The following is a 22,234-nucleotide window of genomic DNA, read 5'->3' as shown; positions in this document are numbered from 1 at the left end:
GGAAGTCAGCGGAGAGAGTGCTGCGATTTCCTTCCCCTTGCATTCCCCATCCCTAGTTTGAGCGGCAGCAGTTAAGAAACAGCTGTCAGGGCAGGACTCGGGTACTGGGTGCTTAGATGCTTAAGGAGAAAGTCATTGATTTTCAAGTCCTTGTGTGACTGAAATTTCAGAAACCAAGATGAGCAAAGCTGCCATGGCAGAGCAGAGGGAAAGAGCGGTCCGCAGATATGAGGGGCAGAGGCCACAAAAGGCTTTGCACTTGATAGTCAAAACCTTGCATTGAGCCTGGTAACTGATGGATAGCGGATGGAGTGAATGCAGAATGGGAGCAATATGCATGCTTCACCTAGCTTCTGATAATAATCAAGATGTGGCATTTTGTACCAGCTGGAGTCTTCAAATTGACTTTGAAGAGAGACCTACATCCAGTGCATGCCAGTTAGTCTAGTTTCAGCATTAGCATGGTGTTAATCCAAGTGGCCAGATCAACTGCATCAAGGTAGGAGGCCATCTTCCAGGCTAGTCTGAATTTGAAGAACTTTTTTGTGCTTACATTAACTTGCTTTTCTAGCTACAATGGTGGATCCAGTATAACCTCTAGGATTTTTACTGAGTTAGCAAGAGTCAACTGAACCCTGTGGAAAGTAAGAAGCATAGTATCTTTCAAGATATCCCACTTCCCAGCCAGCATCACTTCTGTCTTGCCTGGGTTCAGTTTCAATTTGTTTGTTTTCAGCCATTTGACCACAGCTGCCAGGCAGGTTTAGGATCTCTATTGCATTTGGAATTAACTGAACAATTTCTACATCAGATGTAGGATTTTTAGAACTCAACAGTGTTCTGCATAATCTTCTTGGTTTTAAAAAATCTAAATCTTTATTTCTTCCTTTGCAGTATGTTATTAAAAAACTGAACCTTAAACATGCATCCAGCCGTGAGAGAAAAGCAGCAGAGCAAGAAGCCCAGCTATTGTCTCAACTAAAACATCCCAATATAGTCACTTACAGGGAGTCCTGGGAAGGGGAAGATGGTCTTCTCTATATTGTTATGGGCTTCTGTGAAGGAGGAGACCTGTATCATAAGCTGAAAGAACAGAAAGGAACACTTTTGCCGGAGAATCAGGTGGTGGAATGGTTCGTTCAGATTGCTATGGCATTGCAGGTAATGTACTTTAAATTTTACAGCTTTAATTGTGGCCTGTTTCTCTAAAAAAAAATTTCAAAAAACTTTCCTAGAATTTCAGCCATTGATCATATTTTAAATCATAATTGTGGCAGGGTTGTGTCTTCTTAAAAATATGGTAAACCAATAGAGAAGTATAAACAGTATGGTAAACCAATCCTCTAATAAATAACAGCTCCCTGATGAACACAATTTATCCTCCTGATGAACATGTCCTGATTATCTTAGTAACAATATTTAAAATATTTTGATTATAAAATTTCTGTCAGTGATGCTGATGGTTTTTGTTATTGGTAGTATAGTCAATAGTGTTTTTCACGACAGTGTTAGCAATTTATAGTTAGGGATACTCAGACATCTGCCAGTTTAGATTACATAGTGCTGCTTGCCAGTGGTGATCAGGCAGTCAGGCTGTTTGGATATTTGCATCTGTTTGTGGGAACAGGCTACAGAGTCCTCAGAAGCCAACTCTAATCAATCAGTAATTTATCATGGTTAAAGACCAGCAGAACAAAACATGCATTAACAGAACAGTTATAAGAATATATACAGAACCATTTTATTAAGAAGTGTAAAAAAGAAAATTACAAATGTGTTTCACTGAATCAGCACTGTACCTTGGTAGACTCTGGTAGTTGCAGAGAATCCAGCAACTCAATCCAAGGTTCCAGGCTCAAAGTTTGTGACCAGAAAGGAGGTATACCATTCCCCCAATCTTCCAAGGATTTTTTGGAGGTTAGACATGATAAACGTGTATCTACGGTCATAGAAGGGGTGGTGCAACAAGACATGTTCAACCATTTCAGTTTCCCAGTAGCACAAGGGCATAGCCACTTTTGAAACAGCACACCATGGTAAGAAGCCAACTCACATCTGTTTGAGAAATCATTTGGGAGCTGGCTTCTGATCTCCAGCTGTAGAAATTTTGCTCTGTACCCAGCAAAGTTTTTTGGGAAAAATCAGGCAATCATGGAGATCAGCTGGAAGTTGGGTTCTTCTGAGCTCCCATCCTAGCAACTTTGCTGCAACCCGGATTTGCTGAGGTGCAGCAAATTTGGTGGGGGTGGGGTGATCAGAAGTCCAGCTGCTTCCCCTTCTCTTCTCCCCAGCCCAAGCTTAGGCTGTACAGAAAAGAAGTGGATAGTGTGGAGGGGGGGGGGGTAGAGAAAAGGAGAGAAACCATTTCTACTCTCCCTTTTGTGAATTTCTTCTCCCCCCCCCTCCTCCCCAGCTTGGAGGGGAGGAAAGAGAAACTATCTCTCCCTTTTGCAATGGAGAAATCAGAATCTGATTGCTTCTGATCTCTTAACATCACAGTAGCGTTTTTTCTAGGGGAGTGGAATGATCATTCCCTTCTGATCCCTCATCAGCTGTGAATCAGCTTCTAACACGTTGTGGGACACATTTCATCACAGGACTTCAAAGTCAGAACAGTGTTATCCTGTGACCCAGAACAACAAGGTGAAGGTACAGGGCAGTGCTGGGAGATCAGAACTTAACTCCCATCTAATCAAAAGATCAGCTTCTGATTAACAGGCAGCTGCAAAGTTACTTGGTGGCTGTTCAGTGTCAGCTATACTTATCCTTGGTCAACTCAGTCTGATTGTGAGTATCAAACATGATGTGTTCAGCTGCTGAACAGGTTCACTGCAAAATTCGTGGCATCCCTATTCAAAATATGGTTGTGTTTTAATATTTGGTTTAGTTTGAATTACTGATGCATTTTGCTATATTTGTACTAATACTCTGAGTCTTTTAGGGGAAAGGCAGGATATAAATTTTTAAATAGATTGCTTTATTAGTAATATTTATATCCTACTGTTCTCCTCTCTCCCATTGGTATCACATGTGAGAGAAATTTATCCTTGAAACAACTGTTTGAAGTAAGTCAGAAAGTGTGAGATAGCAACTCCCCCAAAGCCATCCAATGAGCATCAAGGCTCAGCTAGAATTTGAAACAAGATCTCACCAATCCAAACCCTATGTTCTACCTATTTTTTTAAAAAAGTTTAATGTCGTGTTTCACTGCAATATAATTTTTGTGTTTATGCAGCCTTATTGCATGCTTTTGACTTGGTTTATTTAATTGAATATTTGGATCCAGCTTTTTAAAAACGCTCAAGATAGCTCAAGTACATTAAATGATACTGCCTGCTTCTTGTCAAATGACAACACCTTGTGACTGCCAATATTATATTTTTCAGTATTTGCATGAAAAGCACATTCTACACAGAGATCTCAAAACTCAAAATGTTTTCCTGACACGTTCAAATATTATCAAAGTGGGAGATCTGGGAATAGCCAGAGTGTTGGAAAATCAGTATGACATGGCTAGTACTCTCATAGGCACACCGTACTATATGAGTCCTGAGTTGTTCTCAAACAAGCCTTACAATTATAAGGTAAAGTATATTAGTTACTGATTCATTATTTCAACACTCCTCATGTTTCATAAGTCTCAATCACTCTTGAACTATCAAGTGAGACGTGTGCATTTTTTTCCATCTCATGGTGCTTGTGTCTGATTAGTACACATCTCATGGTGTATTAGTACACATCTCATGGTGGTTGTGTCTGATCTGTAATTTGAAGTGTCAGTTAGCATAGCTGGCTCTTAATGAGAACTAATTATTTTAGTTGAATCAGTGTGATTTACTATTACAAGCTTGGGGCCTAGAATTTATTATTGTTATTTTTTCTTTAAGCTGTAGTTATAGGATTGTATCCTACCAGCTTTTCCATCGATGAAAGAGGAATCCTGTAAGAAATTAAGCGACAGGAATTTCTTCCTGATCCAGCTCTTTTATGTGGGCTGTTTATTCAGCGTTAGGATGCATTTGAATTATGAGTATATTAATTAGTGTTTCAGTGCAGATCACGCCATAAGATTCAAAGTTCAAGTATTTTACTTGAGATGCAATATGGTTCCCCAACAAGTGACCAGGAGAGTTGGTAGGGAAATTTCATACCTCTTTTGAATTAGGATGATTCAAAATCATTTTAAAACAGACATTTGAAATTTGGATGATTTTAAATAGTGGATTTTCTTCTTACTCTAACTTTCTTCATATGTAATGAACTTTTAAATCTCAATATCAGTGATATTTGTACCATGATAAATTTTCTGTACTGGTCCCTATAGTGTGATATTAAAAGTTTTATTTTATTATAGTGCTCTTGCCTCAGCCTTAAATGTAGATGCGGCTGGTGTGGTTCTTTACAAAGAGTTTTCAGAACGTATTTCTTACATTTTCTCTTTTTACTTCTACAGTCTGATGTTTGGGCTTTGGGTTGCTGTGTCTATGAAATGGCGACATTGAAGCATGCTTTCAACGCTAAAGACATGAATTCATTAGTTTATCGAATTATTGAAGGAAAGGTAAATTTTCTGTATAAGTTTTGCTATGGCATACATGGATCCCAATCCAGATGCCTTAGGGCTCAGTATATATATATTGAGCTTCATGTGTGTGGAAGTTGCTCCTTTTCTTTCATATCATGGAATGCTCAGGATATAAAAAAGAAGTGTTGTATCCTTTCCAGTATGAAATCTAAGGTGTATTTCTTATAAGATGCCACTGATGTGGTACATGGGTTAATAAACTCATTCCAAGGTTTTGGGTTTTAAATCTGCAATTTTTAACTAGTCGTCTGAGGTTCAGATAATACCCTGCCTTTTCCATAGATGCATATGATTACATCGACATATGGTTAAAACAGATTCACAGGAAGTAGTTGGTACAGGCTGGTTTAAAGTGTTTTGTCTCCAGGTAAAATTAACAAAGACTTTACCAGGATGCAGTTTTCCTAGATTAATTTTAGCACTACAACATTATCAGCATTAATGATATGACATTATCAACATTAATCAAGTTAATATTTTAAATACATAAATACTATTTGATTGTTTATATTCTCATCATTATTTGTTTCATATTGTAAACAATTTATACTATAAGCCGTCTTGAGCTCCTTTTTGGTGGAAAGGTGGCTAATACATATTTTAAATAAATAAAAATGTTAACAAAAAGCACAGTATTTTAGAAGTCAACAAAAGTCTGCAATTTACTTTTAGAAAGGACAGTAAGTAGCCCTAAATAGATACTGTAATTACACATAGTGGTGGGATCGTGACTGGGCTAGCTGGCCCATTCTCTTGGTGCAGCTGATGCATGTGAATAGGACTCTCGCGCACATAGAAGAAAATAGCATGAACTATAAGCTTCAATTTCTGAGAATAGATTACACAATTTGTTCTTATACATATAAGACACTACAAGTATGCCATATGAACAGGGGCCTGATTGTTGATTTAGCCCAATGGCTGTACTTTTTTCCTGTAGTCTTTAATTTAATTTGGAATGTATGATGTATAAATATCTGCAGGCTGAAAGCCCATTCCCACTCTCCTTCAGAGGCTCCTATGTGAACAAGAACTGCTTTTCTGAATAAAATGTTACTTTAAAGATGCACGCCCACGCTTGCTCATATATGTTAATATGTGATGGTGATATTGCAGGCTTAAATACATGCAAGTTTTCTTACTATGATTTTTAGTAGCTTAATGATTCTTATTGTGCCACATTTTCTTCTTTTAACAGCTGCCACCAATGCCAAAAGATTATAGTATTCAGCTGAAAGAACTCATAAGAACTATGCTTAGTAAAAAGCCAGAAGAAAGACCGAGTGTGAGAAGCATACTGAGGCAACCATATATCAAACACCAAATCTCTCTGTTTCTGGAGGCCACAAAAGCGTAAGATGTATTTAAATCCCCCCTCCCCAAACAGGTTTTTCTCCAAACCTAGCAATTCTTGCAAGTTTGAAGAAACATCTACCTTACCCATGGGTCTTCCTCCCCATTTAAATTTTTTTGATTCACATGGGGAGGGCAACATACCTGGGAATAATTAAAATAACCATGTACTCTTTATTTTGCTGTGCTTCTTGGATAAACGTTTATCTCTGTGCAGAAGAGGTATCTGCAAAATGGAAGAATATTTTTAGATTTCATAATTATACATGGTTCCCTTGAGAAATTTCTCAAGTGTGAAGTGAAGTACTTTTTAAAATAAAACACATTTAACTTATAGAATTCACTGTCACTTATGATAGCCACTAATTTAGATGCTTTACAAAATATAGGAGCCCCATTGCGCAGAGTGGTAAGCTGCAGTACTACAGCCCAAGCTCTGCTCACAACCTGAGTTCGATCCTGGCAGAAGCTGGGTTCAGGTAGCCAGCTCAAGGTTGACTCAGCCTTCCATCCTTCTGAGGTAAAATGAGTACCCAGTTTCCTGGGGGTAAAGTGTAGATGACTGGGGAAGGCAATGGCAAACCACCCCGTAACAAAGGTCTGCCAAGAAAATGTTGTGATGCAACCTCCCCCATGGGTCAGTAATGACTTGGTGCTTTACCTTACAAAATATAGGTTTATTACTTGATATTAGTTTTGATGACTGTTTTATTTGTGTTAGAGCAAGCAAATCTGATTGCTGGAAAGTGGGGGGGGGGAAGTAGGGCATGGTTGGGTATGTGGTTAATGCTGGCCATGCTGGGGTGAATGGACCATTAACCTAGCTAGGCAATTCTTAAGAGTAGTCATTCTGGACCTGATGTGTGCTTCTTTGTTGGTATGATAAGCAAGTAGTGGGTTAGCAAAGATGCATACTTTGCATGTACCATGCTTTTTAAGTCTGTATATTGGGAGCTTTGACTGTAAGATGGAGCAAACTAAATATTATTTTAAAATAATTAAATCTTGGCAATACCTTTATATGTAACTGCTTCTTTTGCCTTGAAGAAAAACATCCAAAAATCATAAGAAAATGTCTGATTTGAAGCCCCAAAGTTCTGCAGTAACCTCAGGGAATGCTGAAATGAAAAATGGAAATATAATATCCCAGAAACATCCTGGCGAGCACTTAAGAAAATCTAATGGAGTAAGTTACTTTTAGTTCAATGCTTAGAATATTTCTGATAATTCAGTGGCTGTTGGCAATTTGGATAGCATAAAATGGATTAAAGCTTTTATTTGAGCCAAGATTCTCAGGGTGTCTTGGATGCAATCAAGTCATGTGTCATGATTCTCTTTATGAAAGCTTTTGGCATGAACTTCTATAACAGTTCAGTGTTAAAAAACATGTTAGGTTATATCCAAAGAAGGGTGAGTGGTCAAAAGGTAGCTACCAGGACTGGCACATTTCCAACATTCATTTGACGCCCCCTTATACATTCTAGCCAATTTTTCAGGAGTCATATACCAACGACACGTCATTTTGTAAAATTTTTCTTTAATACTGGAGCTTAATATAAATTTCCGCCCTCTTGTCCACATATTTTACCATTGCTTCATTAATATATCGTGTCCACAATTTTTCGCCCATTTAATCATACATTCTTTTACTTGCTCTTCTTCCGTCTCAAACCTCAACAAAAGTTTATACATTTTAGAAACAACACGTTCATCATTTGTACAAAGGGCTATTTCAAATTCAGTTTTAGATTTCTCAAAGTCATAATGACTCTTGTCTAATTTGAATCTTTCCAAAATTTGCATATATGGAAACCACTGACAGGCATGCCCTTCTGCTGCTAAGTCCTTTCTTGATTTAATTTTAACTTGGTCCTGAGAGAATTCCAATAAATCCTGATAAGTTAACCATTTAGGTGGACTAACCATTTCCCTTCTAAAATGAGCTTCTTGTGATGACAGCCAGAGAGGTATTTTTGAACAAAACCTAAGTTTGTATTTATTGCATACTCTCATGATTGCACGCATTACATAATGATTATTAAACTCTGCGTTGGCTTTAACTTTGTCATACCATAGATACCCATGCCACCCAAATTTTAGATCATGCCCTTCCAGGTCCAGTAATAGTCTATTTTTTAACAGTATCCATTCCTTCATCCAAACCAAAAGTTAGCTGCAAAATATAATCTCAAATCTGGGAGGCCAAAGCCTCCTCTTTCTTTTACATCCTGTAGAACCTTAAATTTAACTCTTGGCTTTTTGTCTTGCCATATAAATCTCGATATATCCTTCTGCCACTGCTTAAATGGTACCTCTGTTGTCAATACAGGAATTGTCTGAAATAGGAATAACATTCTAGGTAAGACGTTCATTTTAATTGTAGCTGTTCTTCCCAACAGCGATAATTGAATTTTATCTCATCTTAACATATCCCTTTTAATTTCTTTCCAAGTCTTAATATAATTATTTTGGAATAACATACAGTTCATATTTGACAAAGTAATACCCAAATATTTTACCTGTTTTTCAACTTTAAACTTGAGAGCAAAACAGGGTTTAATTTGATCTTGTATTTTCATATTTTTAGTTAAGACTTTGTTTTTCTGCTTATTAACCTTAAAACTGGCCACTATACCAAATTCTTTCAACTTTGTCATTAGAGTTTCAATTCTGTTCAAAGGGTCCTCCAAAATCAACACCAAGTCATCTGCAAAGGCTCTCAGTTTGTAGTTCTCCTGTTTCACCTTAACACCTCGAATTCTCTTATCTTGTCTTATGTCCCTATTCAAAACTTCAAGCATCAGTATAAATAACAAAAGTGATAACGGTCACCCTTGTCTTGTGCCTCTTTGTATTCCACATGGTTTAGTTAACTCTTCGTTCACGACTATCCGTGTGGTGGACATGTAAGAAAGCAAAAGAGTTTTTGGTTGCAGATACAATTATCAATTCAGAAGATTTTGAAGATTAAACTTCAGCTGAAACCAGAGACTTTTCTGTTGGGAGTAACGGACAGCCAGTTGGAAAAAAGCTTTAGAACACTGTTTTTATACTTTAGTACAGCGGCAACAGTACTTTATGCACAAAAGTGGAAAACTACAACATTGCCTACAGTGGAGGAATGGTTGACAAAAGTTTTGGAGTTTGCGTCAATGGCAAAACTTATTGCATTGATTAGAGAAAGGACATTAGTTAACTTCTTGACTTAATGGAAACGGTTAATAGACTTTTTGCATGAAATGGATAACAAGGATTTTATGACATCTGCATTTATGGATTAAGAAACATGAACAATAGAAAAAAGAAGGGGTTTGTGACTACCCTAGAATAAGTGTGACTCTAGAAATGATATATACTTGTTGCGGAGAAAATCGGAACTCAACCTGTAGTGTAACCTAGGGTTTTGTTGTTGTTGTTTTCTTTTCCCTTTCCCTTTTAATTATATAGATATATGTATTGTTAGTGTGTCATGTTTAGAATTGTGTTTTTTTTCTTATTCTCTATGTTTATTGTTTATTATGTTATGGTGTATGGTTTATAGTTTAAATAAAGAAAAAATTTAAAAGAAACAAAGGTAGCTACCAGGACTGTATTGTGGCAATAGCAAATGGGTGTGTGCTTTGATATAACAGGATGGTTCTGCAGTAGTTTTCATGCTTCTGTTGGCACAAAAACCTGTGCAAACAAAACAATTTGGGATCTGGTTTTACTTTTTTTTGTGCTCTGCCTGTAAGGTATAAAATATTCCACGTATAAGCAGCAGACATCTGCTTGTGATAGCACTAATCCTGTTGAGTTCTTACATTGCTTTTAAAAGTAAAAATTGGTCGTAAAATCAATCACTTAATTCTCCTTGATGTTTTTTACAGAATGAAGAGAAATGTTTAATTAACAATAAAACCTATGAAGTTTCTCCCTCAGGAAAACTGGCTACTGAGTCTGAAAAAAGTATAAACAACAATATTTTGAACAGCACAGATGTCTCTATAGCAACAATGAGCAAAGTGGATATAGTTCTTGTTCCACTGGAAAAGGGGAAGTCAAAAAATGAAAAGTTAGTAGAGAACAACAAAAACAGATATTCAAGTATTCCTAGTGAAACAGAGTTTGAAACAGCAATAAATGGCCCACCATTTAAGGAAGAAAAATCGCAGAAAGTTACAACGCTGTATTCCAGGACAGAAAAAGTAGATTTTAAGAAGACTTTTGTTGATGAAGTGGATGATAGCAATGACACCATGAAACTTCTGCAGCCTATTTCAGAGGCTCAAAACACAAGTGATCAAGTAATTATTTTCTCATAATACATGCTTTAATAATGGAATATTTTAGAAATTGCAAAGCTCAACAAGTTGGAAGCCTGTGAGAAATTGTGAGGGGTATAAATCATTGAGTCATTTCTCCTTGATTCAGATCTCTCCCTCTAGAATACTGCAAGATCTTAGAAACTTGAGCGAGCCAATTGTCCCAAACCTTTTGTTTTCCTATTGTGCCTTTTACTGTTTGGGGTGGGGCTGGGTGTAAGTAACTGCATTGGGCAGGGCAAATCCTTGATCACAGGCAATGTTCATCTGATTTAAAAAATCATGAGGGCTGTATATGAGGCTTTGAGTAAGCAGCCCTTTATACCATATCAAAAAGTGCTTTTGAATTTTTAAAAAATTTTCCAAAGTGGTTTGTCTTATAGCAAATGGAATCTCAAAGCTTTCTTGGGTACCCACCCAGCATTGGTTTCCACCTTCTTTAGATCCTAGCCATTGTTTGCAGTATAAATTCTCTCTTTTTTCTATCATTTAGCTAATGCTTTTACACACTTAATAGTTTGATGCGACTGTTGCTGTATTAATCTCTCTTTCCAGAATCTGGATTCTACTGAGAAATTGCTGGCACCATATATTCCTGTAGTAATTCTTGTAAGTGTTCAAAATTTACATTTCTGCAAGGCATGTGATACTCAAGCTAGTGACTTCCTGGAGGGAAGAGTTCTGTAGAGGGATCTCAGGTACCTGTATCTTCTACAGTACCCATAACATGGGGATGTTGGCCAGTGCTATGGTACAAAAGTACATTTAGGAAATGTGCAGCTTGTAAAATGGCCACCCTAGGCCATTTCAGAGTAAACAGGAGTTGGGCAAATGAGTGAACTGGGAGCAATTAATGTGGTGGCAACCTTGTGTTTTGTAGGCGATAAGACACAATGCAAAGAACTGGAAATGGCTTAGGTTCAACTTTAAATATCCAACATGACAGTTTCATTGCATTCATTGAAAAGTGTAAATTTTATGGGGTAAAAACATAACCAGGACTGTGTTCTATTTTAAATTCAGTGAAAGGTATGCAAGGGCATTGTGACTCTCTTACACATTGCCATCCACCATAAACATGCCTATATAGGTTCGGAGCTTCCCAGACACTTAAGGGCAGTCACGACACACCACCTGTCTAACCTCTATTTATCAGGTAGAGAGCCCTGACCCAAATCCACATTAGGTCCTTTCTCTCCTCTTTCCAGTGGCTCCACCAGATGTGCGTGCGTGTGCGCGGGCGCGGGCGCACACACACACACACACACACACACACACCTGTTATTTATTTTTTACATTTTTAACCCGTCCTCCCCACAAGCGGGGCCAGGGCAAGGTACAGCATTGATTAAAATACAACATAAAAACAATAAACACAGCATAAAAACAGCAATCAATAAAACCATTCCAAGATGGGCAGTCCTGCACTCCTGCCTGTCAGCATACAAAAAGAGGAGGTAGTAGCGGACAGATAGATTACTGTACCCCTTATAGGATATTTAACACAGGAGTGAACAATTTCAGTGATTTAAAACACATAGCAATATTGGTGTCATATGACTCTAAACTCTGATAATAGTGGATGGTTATAATATAAATTAACAAGTGTCAACAGCCAATCTAGGATTTTGGACTTTGTATTTTAAACATTTGGAAAAAGTTTCAGGTAATGCAGAATGTTTTAATAGAGTACTGACTACATAAATGTAATGTTGGTTATAACAACAATTAAGAGGTGATACCTATAAATTAAGGATATTTTCTAGTGTGTATGTATATTTGAATCTGGAAAGCATATATTGCATTTTGTGTTCTTAGGATCGGGCCTTCTATGAAAACCCAGCAGAAAGTAACGGTAAAATTCAGAATGAAAGTGCCCATTACCTTCAGCCCCAAGGATCTGAGCACGAGCCTTCCCTGTCACGACAACGGCGACATAAGAAAAAACAACAGTTAGTTGGCTCTTCAGAAAAGGTACAAATAATTAGAAAAACATGATGCTCCACCCCTTCACTATATAATATATTTTTCTCGTCTTATATGGGAATCAAAGAGACCTCATAATAAGTCATAGAAATAAAAAATCTTGGCAATTACACTGAACTTGCTACTCTTTGCCAAGAAAACAACCACTATTTTTATTAAGTATTTCCCTTTGTTAGTAGAACATATTTATTTATTTATTTAAGATTTTTATTCCACCCTCCCTGCAAGCGGGCTCAGGGTGGATTACAATAAGCTAAAAATACATCATATAATATATATTTCACTGTATATATTCAATTGATAAAATGACCCCAACATCATCATCATATTTTATTTTGAGCATGGTTTTAAAATGCAGATAGAAAAATCCACAAAATAGGACCATATACAGACAAGGTTTTTTTTTTTTTTTAAAAAAAAACCAGATCTGGGGAAAGTACCCAGGCTTGCAGAAGAATTTAAAAGCAAACAAATAAAAAAGGCAAAGGGAACAAGTTTGTTTTTTTTCATCCCACAACGTAGCATCACAAGATTTCAGTTGCAGTTAAGGGTGGTGCCTAGGAATCCTGATAAGCAATTATACATCTTGGAGGCAGCAGTCTGAGAGAAGACTGCAGCAGGAAAACAGAGAGGATGCACAGATACAGAGACAGTGCCAGCAAGAAAGAAATGTGCAGGCCTGAGTGGGGAGGAAGAGAGAGACTATATTGGCTAGAAAAAGGAGGGAGGTGAGATTTGGGAGAGAAAGAGAGAGGGAGACACTGACACCTTGTTGGTGAGAGAGAAGGGCAGGGGGCAAGTGGAGGAAGGAACTGAGAGAGAGACTGTAGATCCAAGGGGGAGATGATGGGAGGCTTGGGAAAGAAAAAGGCTCTCCTTCCCCACATCACTGCTGCTTTCTCTCTTTTCTCGTCCCCTGATCCCCAAGCTTAGCTGAGGGGGTGTCTGGGTCTGAGGTAATTTATTGTCTTCTTAGGCCCATCAGCTTACCTGCAGCAGCTTGGAGCACAGAGCTTGCAGGCACACTTTTCACTCTGCATCCTGCACATTTTCTTTCCTATGCCTCTGGCCACTGAAAAAACTCCAGTAGAGGGACAATAGAGAGAAGGGGTGGGTGGGAAGCAGCAATAGAAGGTTGGGGAGGAGCAAGAGAGGAAGAAGTGAAGGTGGTTGGGATGGGATGGCCCTTCCCCCATGAGTTCTCCCACGTCCCCCTCTTGCCAGAATATGACATGCAATTTACTAAAAAGTACTGGTGAGGAGCATGAAGCACTACAAGGCGATTGACCTTGTTAAGACTGAGGAGTACATGGACCATGAGAAGACTCAAGATCAAGTTTAATCAATCTTGTCCAATTCTCTGGGTCAATTTAACTCCACATCTCAGGAAAGAGACTAACTAGTAACTGTGTATATGTAATTAGTGTGCCTAGTTCAACCTTTTATTTATTTACTTTGTTTACACCCCGCCATTCTCCCCAGTAGGGATCCAGACTGGCTTACAACATTGCTGTCATCCCCTCTGTTTTATCTTCACAACAATCCTGTCAGGTAGGTTAGGCTTAGCGAGTGATTGGCACAAGGTCACCCAGTAAGCTTCCATGGCAGTAGGGATTTGAACTTTAATCTTCCAGATCCTAGTCTGACATTATAACCACTACATCACATTGGCTCTCAAAGGGTATACAAACTGAGACTTGTACGTTGCATTTAAAATAAACCAAAGTTCTTGAACTGATTCTTTTGGATGCTTGCATTCTTACAGAGGTGTTGCTTTAAAACTGGATAACAATATGGCTATACAGAATATAAAATTTTGATAATATGTATTGCATTCCCTGTGATTTATAAAATCTCTATGTGAAATATGGGGTTGGATGTCTTGCTTGATAAAAGCATGTTATCTTTGGTTTTTGTAGTATGGGTAGGAATAAGGCCTTAATGAATCCTGATATCTAGAATATGAGGACTAGTACTAGCTTCTTTGCAAAAGAAATGATCTTTTTTATACAGGTTAGTTTTTCCTTTTAGGCCGTAGTTCATATTCCTCAAACGCTACCTTCTCTTCCTGATGTGAATGTGAAGACAAGAAACTACAGTGCAGGCAAACAGAGTGCTGTGATTGCAAAGCCTATTAGCAGATCAAACAGCATTGAGGTAGCATCTTCTAAGGTTTGTTATAGGCCTTTATGTATATTTTATTAACTTGTCAGTTGCTTTGAACTTCACAGTTTAACGTATAAACAGAGCCAGTGATCTATTGTGCCACTAGATTAGCTTAGTATGAGGCTGTCAAACATTTTATAGTATGGTAGTAATTCTTTCAATATAGGACTTTATTAACCTTGTAGAAAAAACATATCATAGAAAAGGGTGATGAGCTGATAAAATGCAGGAAATCTTCTATGGCAACAACCCTCTCTCAGTCTTTCACACACCCTGCCACCCACCTTAAACCTCCCTTCACAGGTTTGGGGTTTCCCAGGCATGTAAAGGATGGGTCCACCACATGCGGCCTATCTTGCCTCCACTATAGCATGCAGAGAGCCCTGACCCTAATCCTCACAGTGTTTCCTCTCTCCTCTTCTAGAGGCTCTACCAGACAGCAGTTTGTTCCTTGTATTTTATCTTCCCTAAATCAGCTACAGCCCAGGGCTATTGGAGGGAAAGGGAACTTAGAGGTTACTGTCTTTATTCATACATTGCCACTATTTAAACTTGGCCGATTTAACATGCAGTGTTTGAGGCCTGTGTGTGAGATGTTTTCCCTCGGTCACCCATTTCAAGCCTGTGTGTGAGATGTTTTCTCTCGGTCACCCATTTCAAGCCAGCCCGGGTTAAACAAAACAAAAATGAACTTAATTTACAAGATGGATCATACTAGTGAATGGATTTTAAACTAATAAACAAATTGGAGTTAAACAGAGAATGTTTCAGTGTAACAGAACAGATTTGGAATCAGCCAGCAAGATTTCTGCTGCTTCTCCTCAGCAGGGTCAAAACTCTTCTTTCCGTCAAGCTCTCAAAAGCTTTCTTTCCCTTTAGTGGACACTAACTCATTGGCCCAGCATTCTGCCTGTTACCATTGGCTGTTTCTCGGGAGAGGTGGAGATGGAGCCAATCCTGTTTGTCACACCTTTGTTTTCACTTATGGTAATAGCATCTATCCTACCTTAGACTGAAGGACGATCTTCTACTCTAGCTGAAGAAGCATTCCACCAACTTAAGTGGCTCTTCTAGTGAAGAAGGAACCACTTCAGTTGCAGGAAGACTTCAAACTTTGCTCAGTGCTGTGGTAGAATACATGCTAGTGTTTGTGAAAACAGTGCCTTTTCATCAGATACAACAAAACACATTGTTACTGATATTACCTTTATTTGTTCTAAAGGATCGGCCTCTGTCAGCACGAGAGAGAAGAAGACTAAAGCAATCTCAGGAAGACATGCTTCCTTCTGGTAATGGTCATCACTGTACCTCTTTTTTAAAAAACCTTCACAACCTTTGTGGTATTTCCTTTACACTACCTGGGAACTTTATTACCTTAAGTTACCTTAAACTTTTACCTCAGGAAGGCTCTGGTCACAACCAGCACTCTCCCCCTGACCCCTTGTCAAGTGTTCTCTACTTCACTGAGGCTTTTAACATTGAGAACACCTTCTCTTCGGGGTTAGAATCCCACTGCTAACACCACTTGTGGCATTTTGGTCATTGTGTGCCACCTGTATATTGTTGCCTCCTTGACTTCCTCTATATTTCAAAAAGGCAGGGCTCATTTGGAGGGGGAACGCGCTGGAACAGCATTCTGGTAGCTCTGAAAAGAGATCACGTGGGTTTTGGCCCTGCCCACGTGATTCCTTTTCCTCAACGCTGCCTCCCTGCTGCCTGTCTCTTTAGCAGCAGGAACCGGAGGCAGCAGCCGGCCTATCTTTGTAAAAGAGGGTAAGCTGCTTTGATTTCACTTGCTTTACTTTCATTTGTGACTCCTGAGTGAGTGAGAGAGAGAGAGAGTGAGAGTGAGTGAGTGAGTGCCTGCCTGCAAGCCGGGCTGCTGGTGTAAAGGAGGGCAAGGTGCTTTGATTTCACTTGCTTTCGTTTCATTTAGTTTCAAAATCTATATTTTGCCAAATATAGATAAGCATATTGGTTTCAGAATAGATTCATAAGTAATATATTCTTAAATGTTTGTGCCCCTGTCACAAAGACTAATTTTCCATGCCCTTGCCACTTAGGCTAGAAATAATAAACAGACTCAGTCACAAAGACTTATTTCCCTCAGTTCTTCAGTAACAGACTAAACACTCCTCTCATCCACACAGTTTCACTCAGGCTTTTCCACACAGACTCACTGAACTAGACAGAATGAACACTTTCACTAACCCATCCAGACCCCTCCTCCTTGCTTCAAAGGTCTGCATTTCAAATCACAGTAACAAATATTCAACACTCCCACATTAACCATGAGAAACAAAACACAAACTGTGTATATGGCAAAACATTACAATCTTGCATACACATTTTGAACAAGCTCTCCAGTTGTCTTCTAAGAAAATTTATTGCTTTGTTTTCAGACGTATAGATTCCACACACAACTCTTCTCTAAATGTTCAGACAGTAGCATGTAACTGACTTGTTTAGGATTGCTGTCTAATTGTAGTATGTTTTCATAGACTAGAACTACCATCAAATGCAAGGCATAAGTAAATGGGTATAATCCTGAGTTTGGTATGAAATGGCCACCACTTTTTGAAAACCTCAGAACAGGGCATTGTTGAACGATATCAACATGATATCTAGACTAAATTTTGTGAACAGACCCAGCAAACAGAAATACATGTTTGTACTTGGTCCAACTTTTTAAAGTACATTGATTTTGCTTTCATGATCATTGCACACAATCAGAATAAAGGTAAATTACAAATTCTGTCAATTTGTCCTCCTTTCAGGGCCTGTTAAGAGAAGAGCATCTCATAGTGCAGTAACAGAAACAAAAGTGGTAGAGGATGATGGTATTCAAACTGCTCAGTCATCTTCTGAGCCAAGCATTTACAAGGTAAGCAGAAATCATGTGTTCTTAGAAATGCCTGAAAGCATGGGTATTAAAAACAAAAATCTTAAATTCCATGTCCCACCCACCAGTTTGGAAGCAAGTTCTGAGTAGGAGGATGCACCCAAAAAAATCCAGGTGATCCGGATCCAGGTTTATGGGATACAAAACAACCCCAGGATCCCTGAAATCCAGGAAAGAAACCCAGATTTATCCAGCCATTGTTCCCTATGGGGGAAATAGTCCAGAAGGTTTGGAGGTTATTTTTTAAAGCATATTCCACTATATTTGCAGGGAACCTATTCCTGACTGTCCAGTAAAGACCCCTCAGATTTCAAGAGTATTGGACCCTGGGGTCCAATTCTGTAGGCCCCTGAACAAGTGTCCTCCAGACTTTTAAACTCCCAACCTTGTGCCCCCCTTCTTGCTCGGGATTCTCTGGTTTGACATTAAAACTCTCTTGCAAGCTTAACCAGAAAAGTTCAACAAAACCAAACTGTGGCAAGGGAACAAATGCCAAACCTGAGAATCCCAGTGTTGAACCAGAGAATCCCAAGCAAGGTATGTGTGTGGAGGGGGTGGGACAAGCTGCAGAATTTAAAAGGTGGTCAGTGACAGTGGCTTGAAGTGCTCCTTTGGAGCTCGGGCAGGAGTGGAGGGGAAGAATGGAATGGGAATCCACTCTCCCTGCTGCCTCCTCCTACCCCACCAGCCTTGTGCTGCTCTCCAGTTGCAGTGTGGGGCTCAGCTTGACTCCATTTGTGCTGTAGCTTTCTCACTTGTTACCTGCAACAACTGCCTGTGGCTGCCTGCTACAGCTGAAGAATCCAATCAACAGTCTGGCTGCCTGAATTGGATCTGGGGTTATTTCATGTGAACTGGCATAGCTGGATTATGTCAGACCATCATAAATCCAGCTGCTTTGCTAGTTCATGATACCATATTGCACACCCCTAGTTCAGGGAAATAACAAGGTCCCACAACAAGGGTTCTCAGGTTACAGTCCAAAAGCAGGCCAAGGTCACAGTTCAGAATCAGGTTACATATTTCAAGTTTCAGGCAGCTAGGTTCCAAGAGCTTAGCAACAAGTAGATTAGGCAACTGGTAGAATCAACAGGGCTGCAGACAAGTTGATCTCACACTGGCTTCACCTCATTGTAGCATGGGGCTTGGGGGCAGGTTGTCCCCAAGCCCCATGCCCCCAAGCCCCTGGCATCCCGAGCAACCTCCGACAAACCTGGCAAAACTACCAGAACACTGTCCCCTGGGTTCCAAGGTAATCCTGCTCACACAATAACCACATAGATTATTTAACAACTAAAGAAAGACTAGAACTATTAAAATTCCAGAATAGTTTCCTACAGGTCAGACTACAAGAAAACAATAATGCTAACTTTCTACAGAACACATTAAATACCTATAGTATTATAGATAGTATTTCTTTTCTAGGCATACAGCAAATACGTAAATTGTAGCACAAGCTTGCTCATTATTTATCTTAACAGCATGAGAAAACAGAGAAGTAGACATAGGGTGATTCCGCACGAATGGTTTTCCCTGCTTCAGCTTCTAAATGACCTCAATTTTTTCTTGTGTTTCCACACGTGGGAAGGCAATCCTAGCAGCAGATTCGAAGTCACTGCACATTTTGTCCGGTTTTTTTCCATCCTACTTTCCCCCGACTTATTTGTCCATGCGCAGCGGATTAGGGATTTTAATCATGTGGAATTCTTTATCCGATGTTCTCCCCACCCTTGCCCTTTTCTCTCGCCCTTCGAATCAACTTAATTTGATTGGCCAATCATGTTTTCTAAGCTACACCCACTACCCTTTCCCTTCCCCTCTTTTTTTTTTTTAAATGTAAAAACACATTGCAACGTTTCTACAAATCTATGCAGAAACATATCCTGTGTCACATGACAACAGCTGACCAATAATGGGTCCATTTTACAACACGCCAAATTTGTTACTTGTTGCTTGCTGACAGCTGACAGCTTCTGAGGTAGAGTGAAAGTGTGATGGAGGGACTTCAGCGTTCAACTAGTGGTCTAGGCATTTCATGGAGGGAGAAAGAGACTGTCCTCAACACACCTATCACTAAACCACACTGCTCACGAAGAAAGCGGGAAAGATAGACGCGGGGTCATTGGTAACAATTTTCCCTCCAAATGTCAATAGCCAATACTCTTCCAAAATATCGGCAGGAAGTGCTCTGGCCTATCCAATATGTTTATTTGATGCAACGTTTATGTGTAGCAACGTTTGGGGGGGGGGGGATGAAAAAAAAAATGAAGATGTGCATCATTCGACACTTCCCCTGGGAAAAGCGATGAGGAATCGATTTTTATCCTGTCAAAAATTCCGCATGATGGACTTTGAGCTGATGAAATGTGCGAAACAAAAGTCTAATGTGGAATCGGGGAGAAGTGGATTCGTAGGACTCCACCGCGGCGTGACTGCTCAGAAAGTCCGATCAAAATTGATCATGCGGAATCCCCCATAGATGATGATAAACAGCCAAATGGATAGGTGGCTAGCTAAACAGCTAGATAAACCAACAGCTTCTTCTAGATTGACCCACACGCTTATAGAATTAGACTTACATATCAGATGAACAGCCCCAACCAATAAAACTCTTAGGAATCTTCTGAAAGATACTTGCTGCTGTTACTTCCTTCCCCCCTCCCAATTTTTACATCATTCAGGCCCAGTTCTCCAGATTGCTTGGCCCTGGGAGAGAGAGGGCTAATGAGGAACAGAGTTCTCAGTCCAGATGCCTTTTGTTAGCCTGAACAGACCAGTTAGTACTCATGTTAGGTGGAGTAATGGCACAATGGCATCATAAGGACTCATCTTCCAATGCAATACCAGGGAAGTCCATGACACTCCAGTGTCCCGTTGGGTGCATATTGGTTTCTTGAACTTATCCTGCATACAAATCACAGTGCTTCTGGGATTCTCAAATTTGGTGCCTAGAAACTGGAGGATACATAGCTTGTAGACCTCCATCAAAGGCACAGGTATTATTGCAACCTTCTTCACCATGTTAAACCACATAATGAATGGCTCAGATTCCATAACTGATTTTAACGCTATGCTTTTTAGTCTGAAAATTGTTTAGAATTCATTTTAAACTACTTAATGTTATTACCTTACCCTCTTGCTGGGTTTTAATTCTGAGTTTTAATTAACTTTGTTTATTTTGTGTGATGTTTTTTATTATGTTTTATTTCCTAATCCATCTTGGGCAGGTTCCCTAGACAGGCAGCATAAAAATGCACTAAATAAATAAACTCTCTAACTGCATAAATGTAACTTTTCTAACTTGAAAAAAATCGAAGTCAGTAGTTGCTTGTAGAGCAAGAAATTAAAATCTTATATTCTCTCTGCTAATTTTAGGACTAAAACAATTGGCTTCAATCACAATGCATATAGGTTTTTATATTACTTGAGTGTCCTTTGGATTGTGTATGAGCTTCCTAAGTATTTATTTCCAAGCTTGTTTCTTTTGCCACATTTCTGACGTTGTTGCTCTTTTAAATATTAAAACATTTTGATTCGGCAAACAATACAGCTTTCTGCACCGTTCTTTGATTAGCAACTGGACTTGTGCCCCGTTTTCTTAGAGTGCTTTGCACACACAAAGATGATAGAGATGCAAAAGGATGTTCATTTCAGTGGGGTATGCACCGCAGATGTTCTCAGTGGATGGTGTCCACTGTGTATTGTACAAATCTTCCTGTGTTAAACAGCTATTTCTTTCTTCAATAGAAAAAAAGCTTAATTGGTTGCTTTTGTGAGGATGAGCTGAGCACCTCTTCCAGCTCCACAGAAAAATCAGATGGAGACTGCAAAGAAGGGTGAGTGATTTCTGTCCGGTGTGTACTCATCAGCACATTAATACATCTGCACAACAAATTCAAATTTGGGCTTTGGTATCAGCACTTCCTAGTTAATACTGTAGTAAAATACAGTTTTCAGGGACTATTTCTGGATTTTGTGTATAGTTGGACTTTAAGAATTGTAGAGCCCCTCCTAAGCCTCCAGTTACTGTGTATTATGTTCAATTCTTGCTTCAGTGTTTTATGAATATGAACCTGCCCTTACTAATGCCAAGTGACCAGTGACCTTGAACAATACACTTCAGCTATGGCTAAGGGCAACAAAATGAAACTTGTAAATCAAGTAGATAACCACTTTGCAAAAGGAATTTACTTGTTGGTAGAAGCAGACTTTTAAAAAATTGCCAACATAATCTCTTACTAAAACCGTTAACCAAATAAAATTACTTACGAAGATGATTCTTGAGAAACATAATCCATTATCTTCATCTAGTTCATTCAGGCTTGCCTTTCAGCCCAGCATTTACCATTTTCCCTTATCCAATATGGAACTTTAATGCACAAATTGTTGAAATCTAAATCTTTCTCATGTCACCATGGTAATTGGTGTAGTATAATTGTGAGCTGGAAATTTCCTGTTTGAAGTCTCATATAAACTGTGTACACAGCTAGATGGCAATTTATTATTCTTGTAGTCCAAGTTAAACATCTGTCATTAATTTGTAACATGAACATTGTAATACTGACTTACTTTTATTTAGTTGTTTGGAACCACTACTGAGATATTCACATGAACATTCAAAATATATAAATGTTGTTGGCCCAGAATACCAATTATCCTCTCTTAAGATTAAACATACATGAATTGTCTTCGTAAAACAGCTACCTTATATGTTAAATATGTAGTATTGGGGTGTGTGATCTGGGTCCGGGAACCCAGTACAAAAAAAAATTTTTTTTTGCTGAGACTGCTATATGCGGATTTTCCAGATCAAATTAGAGAATCTTGGATCTGATCTGGGCTATTGACCAAAACCCCTGGATAAATTTGGGAAATACAGCTTCAGCCTCTTGGTTGGCTCCTGAATTTTTTTTCCAAGAGGGGAGGGGAAGGAGGGAG

General features: G+C 38.9%; 1 protein-coding gene across 6 annotated transcripts in view; it reads left to right on the top strand.

The window, feature by feature from the left end:
• NEK4 (NIMA related kinase 4) overlaps positions 1 to 22,234 on the top strand; it is a 29,741-nt gene that overhangs the window by 746 nt on the left and 6,761 nt on the right. For 4 of the 6 annotated variants that reach the window (XM_054976950.1, XM_054976949.1, XM_054976944.1 and 1 more), the window contains exons 2-14: positions 895 to 1,161; positions 3,387 to 3,584; positions 4,454 to 4,561; positions 5,784 to 5,938; positions 6,986 to 7,124; positions 9,808 to 10,224; positions 10,798 to 10,851; positions 12,061 to 12,216; positions 13,714 to 13,779; positions 14,260 to 14,400; positions 15,617 to 15,683; positions 17,172 to 17,278; positions 21,044 to 21,132. In XM_054976950.1, coding sequence (XP_054832925.1) covers positions 1,048 to 1,161; positions 3,387 to 3,584; positions 4,454 to 4,561; positions 5,784 to 5,938; positions 6,986 to 7,124; positions 9,808 to 10,224; positions 10,798 to 10,851; positions 12,061 to 12,216; positions 13,714 to 13,779; positions 14,260 to 14,400; positions 15,617 to 15,683; positions 17,172 to 17,278; positions 21,044 to 21,132 — 1,811 coding nt within the window. In that variant the 5' untranslated portion in view covers positions 895 to 1,047. Of the gene's footprint in view, positions 1 to 894; positions 1,162 to 2,701; positions 2,788 to 3,386; positions 3,585 to 4,453; positions 4,562 to 5,783; positions 5,939 to 6,985; positions 7,125 to 9,807; positions 10,225 to 10,797; positions 10,852 to 12,060; positions 12,217 to 13,713; positions 13,780 to 14,259; positions 14,401 to 15,616; positions 15,684 to 17,171; positions 17,279 to 21,043; positions 21,133 to 22,234 lie in introns of those variants that run through there. The other 2 variants (XM_054976948.1, XM_054976945.1) reach the window with 2 other exon arrangements.

This window comes from Eublepharis macularius, chromosome 4 (assembly GCF_028583425.1).
Source record: "Eublepharis macularius isolate TG4126 chromosome 4, MPM_Emac_v1.0, whole genome shotgun sequence".
Lineage (NCBI taxonomy): Eukaryota > Metazoa > Chordata > Lepidosauria > Squamata > Eublepharidae > Eublepharis > Eublepharis macularius.
The sequence above is the reverse complement of the archived record's forward strand: the minus strand, read 5'-3'. Positions and strand labels throughout refer to the sequence as shown.